Consider the following 7,341-nt stretch of genomic DNA (forward strand, 5'->3'; position numbering starts at 1 on the left):
TTGGAAACATAAAACATTAACAATGCTTTATTTAGCAATTTAGCTTCATCACATTTTCCTACTATAAATGCCATTTCATCATAATATTAATAGTAGTAATAGTAATGTTCATTTATATGTAGCTCCAAACTCCACATAAGGTATGTTCATAACGCTGACAATGAATAGCACAGCACACCTCAGATAAGTGCATTCAAAAATACTGTTTCACTTTCCTCATGAATGTATTTTCAGATTTTGATGTAATTCCTTGTTTTTCGGAGGAAGAACCAAGTGTGTCCATGGACTTCACTGATACTAATGAGCATGGTTTGTCCACACTTATATACCATTCTTATACTTTATCCATTAAAATAAACTATCAAATGTGGGACACATTTTTATCGTACCATTACATGTTAATGTACTAAAAGATAATTGTCTCTTTAACCATGACATACTGACCAATCAGACATTGCAATAATAATAAAATGGGACTATTCATCTCCCAATAACTACTGTATTATCTGACAAACAGATGACTATTTACATAAAAAAATATATTTTTGACATATTGTCTCATTTCTAAATTTATATTGTGATTTATATGATTATAATCTGGCATAACTGATATGCTATTCTGTAGCAATTCTTTACAATAATAACTGTTGACAATTATTTATATTACAGTTCTTCAAAGTGCAACAAATTTCCTTGTCATGGAGGACGGAATACTGCAGATCCCAACTATCACTGCTGGTACTCCAAAATCAACCACTGTTACCACTACTACTACTGCTACTCCTACTGCAACTACATCTACAGCTACAGCTACAACTGCAACAGCAAATGCCACTTACAATTCCAATGTTCCTCAAAAAAAGAAGCTAAAGCTGCAACAGCAGGAAATACTAACCTTACAGGCAGAGGAATCCAAATTTAAATGTGAAATTGTTAAATTAAAAGAAGCAGAATTTTTCAGGGCAAAGGTAGCATTAATTAAATTAGAACAGGAAAAGCTGAAATTAGAAATGGAAATACTAAGAAAACAGAACCGTATTAGTGAAGAATAATTGTTATGGGTGCCAAAAATGAAACATACAAATTTATGGATAAAATTTTCTCTTTACTGCATAGAATGATGTTTTGATGTAGTTATCTTGCTAAAAATGACTAATATTCAGACACGTAATTGTTAATCAAGGGAGATAATCTGTCTTAAGTTTTTTTCTGATAATGTACATTTCTATTCATTACTTGACCAAATATGTTAAACACACAATGTTTTCATGAGATATATTGTTTAAGCTGTAATGGAATATCTAACTAAAACACTGCTGACACAAGTGTTTTCGAACATTGTTACCAGTCCAGTCATCAGCTATATGGACACTGACATTTTCATTTGTCTCAATATCAACCTGTTCAACATCTATTATATCTTTTCTATCAATGCCAATATTATGTAGAATGACACAAGCAGTTACTATTTTGCAGGCATTTTGAGGTGTTGTCCTTAATCCACTATGTAAACAAGAAAATCTCCTTTTCAAAATTCCAAAACTCTGCTCAATCAAAACTCTGGTTCTACTGTGACTTCTGTTATATTTCTCTTCAGCATGGGATGATGTGGTTAGGAATGGTGTCATCAAGTAGGACTTGCATGGATATCCTGAGTCTCCCAACAGTTATCCCTTGTAGGTACCTATAACATATAACAAATCACAATCTGTGTGGATGGTTCTGTTGACATTCCTATCTAAATTTGCAAACATGAAACATATGAAAATAAGAAAAGAAATCCTATGGCTATTAATATTTCCTTCTGAAGTAAGAGAGAGCAAGTGAGTTTAAAATCTTTAATATTGTAGTTAAACTGTGGCCAGCTTAGCCTATCAGTGTAAAAATTGAAATGGCCAAGGGCTGGAGCAAAGAGTGTTGTAAGCATGCAGTGTTGTTATTACTGTAGTTAAGACTGAGAGTAAAGCTTAGTATTTAGAGCTGGAAGAATAAAATTAAGTAAAAAATAGTGGTGGTCCGATTAATTGAAATAATCGAATATTGGTCGCAATGACTAAACGACCAAGCAATCAATGTTTTCTCATAATCAAACATTAACAATTTTGGAACATTTGTTTGCATTAACATTATTTTTTACAAGGTTGGTTTTGTCTGTTACATTTCATAAGCACTTCCAGCTCGTTTCAAGTCATGACTGAATTTATTATAAAAACTCAAGAAAAATTATGTTCCTAACATACAAGTCATCCTTTCAAGATGTGACATTTGCAAATGCATTTTGTGCAATTAGTTAAAAAATGTATAAGAACTACATGTTTTCTACTCTATTTTTTGTGCATTAACAAACATATCCAGGAAAATTTGAATAATGACGCTAACCAAATATTTTCGATGATTGAATGGTTGTAATGAACCAATCATCAGTTAAGAGATTCTAACCAATGCCCAACACTATTAGGAAACATAACTAAGCTTCTAACATTTTATCATATAAAACATACCAAGAGTCTACAGAGGTACAGATAAGCTGCGTATCTGCGTAAATTACGCAATTGTTTTTGGGAAAACTCAATTCCTATTAAGTCTATTGCGTACAAGTACGCTTGATTTTTTGTAAATACTCAATAAATATGATCTTACATGCGTACACACAAAAATGTCAAATCTTAGCTTGGGTACCGGTGGATAGATAAAATAACTGAGGTATATTGAGAGGTTCTATTTCAGGACATGAACGTGACAACTTGCAGTCTTTCTTATCATTTTTCATATGACAGATGAAACATAAATAACAAACACTAACATTTAAACTTTATTATATTTTTAAAATTAATGGAAAATGGCAAAATACCCAATTGAGTTTGAGTGAGGTGAGTACAATTTATTTGGTTACTCAAAGGAAAATTAGGATACCCAATTGAGATGAACACAAGCGAGTACATAACTCAATGACCCAAAAAGTTATCTGTAGCTCTGCAGTCTAACAGGTGTTCTTTTTGTTAAATATAGTAAATAAATGGAAACGATGTCTTACATAGGGATGTCATGATACATTAGTTTCATGAATCGATATGTAACCTGATACCCATGTCATGATTCAATACACAATACAATACCCATTTTCGCGGCATTATTGCTTAAATTTAGTAACATTTTGAACATTAATGTTGAAAAATTGTCCATGAAAAGATCAACATGTTTGATTCTTAGAGATGAAAAGTTCTAATTTCCCATCTATGTGCATGAAAAATAATCTTTTATAACCCTCATAACACTTTAAAAAAACATGATACAATTGATAAATGTAAATATTTATAATATTTAAACCAATATTTTTAAACATAAATATCAATACAATTGTCAATGTATCGATAATTGTATTGCCTTAGAAAAAGTATCGATACATTGATGTATCAATGTGTCCTGGCATCCCAAGTCATACACCTTACTACTTCATATGATGTACCTAATATTGTACCTCATCTTCAGTAAAAAGCTATGTTCATATATAAAATGTACCTACTATTAATTAAGAAGAACAGAACCACAATTAATATTTTGTTTGAAAAAAACTCTTCAAGAGTGTTCTTCAAACAGTGTCATTTGGTATTTTGTTTTTTTATACAGTGGAAGTTATGTTATTACAGCTGCTCTATGAAGTTATACCATTTTCAAACGCAATGCTGATTCTGCTGTCTCTGAAGATGCGACTGTCATGGACACTCCCTGGCCACTTTGCAGCACAGTTGATGAATTTGTATCTCGCATCACATATCATCTGAAAAGTGATTCAAATACTATGTCAGCTTAATATAACAATTATTATTTGAAATCAGTAGGTCATTGGTCTTGACTGTTTTGGATTTACATTTGAGCATAAAAGTGACGGAGTTTAGTTTTATGCCAGCGCTTTTTAGCAGTATTCGAGCAATATCATGGCAGGGGACAACAGAATTGGGCTTCACACATTCTACCAATGTGGTGAGGAATAGGGCAAAATTCAAATGTGACTTAAGAAGAATTGATATGGTGATAATCTACATTTTGGTGGTAACAGCATAGGTAATGAAATATGTTTTTTTTAACGCTGAAAGTAATTTCATGCATTGTACATGAGAAAAGTGGTGATTAGTAAACATAAACATATTACCTGAACATTGAGTGAATGAAAGCCTTTCCTGTTCAAATAGTCTGCTTCATTCTCAGATGGTGTCATTAAACGGATGAATGTTCCATCCACACATCCCAGAACATTGGGGAATCCTGAAAAGTACATTTTCCATAATTCACATTTTTTTGATGAATTCATATATTATACAATTATTATATAGACATTATTGTATCATTAAGTTTTGGGTGTGTGTTTTTTAAAAAGTACATCAAGGAATATTTCTGGTTCTTTTCAAGTTTATAAAAATATATTTTTATCATATCGTATGGGATGTCTCTAATGTTTAATTTTTTCCCACATTTGCAATATCGTTATGTCAGTGGGTCTTACGGGGATTTTTATTACGAGTCTCTTCATTTATGCATGATTACATCTCGGTTCATCGGAACTAGAAATGACAAGATTGAGAGTAGCCCCCCTTTATTTGACCTAGAATGAGCTTTGCTACGAAAGGAAGGTAAAAGCAATCAAATACACTCACCTGCAATTTGAAAGAACTGTTTCTTGGTCATATCGGCATCTTGTCCGCTTGGCATACGTATGAAATGCCGGAGATGTTCAATGAGACAAGAGCATACATCCCTGACTGACCCAAACACAGATGAGGTGGAGATGGTCGCATACGTATCGGCGATTAATGAATAAAAAGACCCAGTGGCCAAGAAACGCAGAGTGACTAGAACTTGCGTTAAGACAGGTAGTGGGTTGCTTCGGTTTGAACACCGTTCGAGTTTCCCGCAAACAAGTGAAACAATAAATAAAATACTCTCAGCACGGAAACGGAACCGCAGAAAGAGCTCCTCTTGTGACATAACCTCGAGAGGGTTCTGTCTGTCAACTAATGATCTACTCAAAGTGGATTTACGTTTCACTCTACGGCGTCTACGTCTATTTATCAGCGCCATTTTGTGATCACCAAAAAAACTTAAGTCACCTCCCTACCAAACTCAAATTGTCAACTCAGTTTGAGTCCAAAATCGAACTCAGTTTTGTTTGAGAAATGCATTTTGCTGAGTTTTCTCAAATTTGAGTAAAAACGCAGACTTAAGACTGAAAACAGACTTAAGTTTGTTTCGAGAAATCGGGGCCTCTTATCGTCATTTGGAGTGAGTGATGTGAGATAGCTGTCTGAGATAAGGTGCAAAAAAATCGTATTTCCCTAATCCCAACCAGTCCTCCTTGTGTATCTCTGTGATGTCTGTGTCACAGCTGTGTTCGTAGGTTTCCACAAAATTGATGGCTTCTATGATCTGCATACCTGTGAAGGTCCGGGTTAGAATTGATCTTCAGTAACCCATGCTTGTCAGGTTAGGGTTAGGGCGACTAACGGGATCGGATGGTCAGGATCGCTGACCTAGTTGACACAGGTCATCGGTACCCAATTGCCCACATCGATGCTCATGCTTTTGATCACTGGATTGTCTGGTCCAGCCTCGAATATTTACAGACCGCCGCCATATAGGTGGAATATTGTTGAATAAACTAAACTCACTCACTCAGTCATTCTATGATCTGCATCACGTGCATCTTTAATCAATCTGAGTGAGTGAATGAGTTTAATTTTACGCCGCTTTTAGCAATATTCCACCAATATCACGACGGGGGACACCAAAATTGGGCTTCAACACAATGTACCCATGTGGGGAATCGAAGCCGGATCTTGGGCGTGACGAGCCAACGCTTACACCAGCGCCCTTCATCAATCTGAAACACAGCATGCTGCAGTGTATTGTGAGGATGTAGAACTTTGAATATTGATTCAGTGAATATTCATGACACTAACGCAGTATTACTATGAAGTATTATTGTGTGTGCATTACGTTAGGGTGACGTGGACCCTGCTCTAATTGCAGTTATGGAGGTTTGGGTATGGTTTGGGTATCTATCATGCATACATCTATTTACACACACACACACACACACACACACACACAGATATGAAACTCAGGTTATAAAACGACCTCAAGTTGTTGCTTGTCTTCACATGGGTCTAGGTTGGATTGGATGCAACGCTCGCTTGCGGAACGTTTTTTTCGTAATTGTTTACAGGTTGACTTGACTGGGGTGGAAAAGTGTTGAGTGCGGCATAAAACAATACGAAAATCGAAAAGGCAAAGAATTGTCATTATAGTTATTTGTATAATAAGGGGATACGTACGCATAGATTGCCACCGATAGTCTAAGACACGTACACGCAGATTATGACATATGTGCAACGACCTCTGAAATATCCAACGCATAATAGTAAAGTGTAACAAAGTGCAACATATAACAGTGAACTTACTGCAACGCGTAATAGTAGAGCAAACTGAATGCAAGGCAGTAAAGTATAACAGTCGGTCCATCACAGTAATGTGCAACAATTAGTTGAATACATGACTCTAATAGTGAAGGAAACAGTAGACTCTAATAGTAAATGAAACACGTGATAGTAGACTCTAACAGTAAATGAAACACATTACTGTAGACTCTAACATGTCTGACTGAAAGTGTGAAACAGGAGATTGTGTGCGTGTCTGGGGATTTAAGATTATTTACCATTTCAGATTAATGTATATAAACGTATATCAATCATCTCCTACAGTCCTACGTAGGAGATACTAAGCCCTACGTGGGAGATGCTAAGTCCTACGTAGGATATACCCACTTAGGAGATACTAACTCCTACGTAGGAAATACTAAGTCCTACGTAGGAGATACTTAGTCCTACGTAGGAGATTTTAAGTACTACGTAGGAGATGCTAAGTCTTACGTAGGAGATAGTAAGTCGTGAGTAGGAGATAGTAAGTACTACGTAGGAGATACTAAGTCCTACGTAGGAGATACTAAGTCCTACGTAGGAGATATTAAGTCCTACGTAAGATATACTAAGTACTACGTAGGAGATGCTAAGTCCTACGTAGGATATACCCACTTAGGAGATACTAACTTCTACGTAGGAGATAATAAGTTCTACGTAGGAGATATTAAATACTACGTAGGGGATACTAAGTCCTACGTAGGAGATATTAAGTACTACGTAGGGGATACTAAGTCCTACGTAGGAGATATTAAGTACTACGTAGGAGATACTAAGTCCTACGTAGGAGATACTATGTCCTACGTAGGATATACCCACTTAGGAGATACTAAGTCCTACGTAGGAGATAATACGTCCTACGTAGGAGATA

General features: G+C 35.4%; 1 protein-coding gene across 1 annotated transcript; it reads right to left on the reverse strand.

The window, feature by feature from the left end:
* Positions 1–1,281: 1,281 nt before the first annotated feature.
* On the reverse strand, positions 1,282–4,683 carry LOC124270669 (putative nuclease HARBI1). The gene is given in 4 exon segments (XM_046705703.1): positions 1,282–1,684; positions 3,667–3,778; positions 4,151–4,263; positions 4,653–4,683. Coding segments are annotated over 4 exon segments (639 nt in total). The 3' UTR covers positions 1,282–1,301.
* Between the last annotated feature and the right edge of the window lie 2,658 nt (positions 4,684–7,341).

Source organism: Haliotis rubra, unplaced genomic scaffold, assembly GCF_003918875.1.
Source record: "Haliotis rubra isolate DU_JTF1 unplaced genomic scaffold, ASM391887v1 Scf1535, whole genome shotgun sequence".
Lineage (NCBI taxonomy): Eukaryota > Metazoa > Mollusca > Gastropoda > Lepetellida > Haliotidae > Haliotis > Haliotis rubra.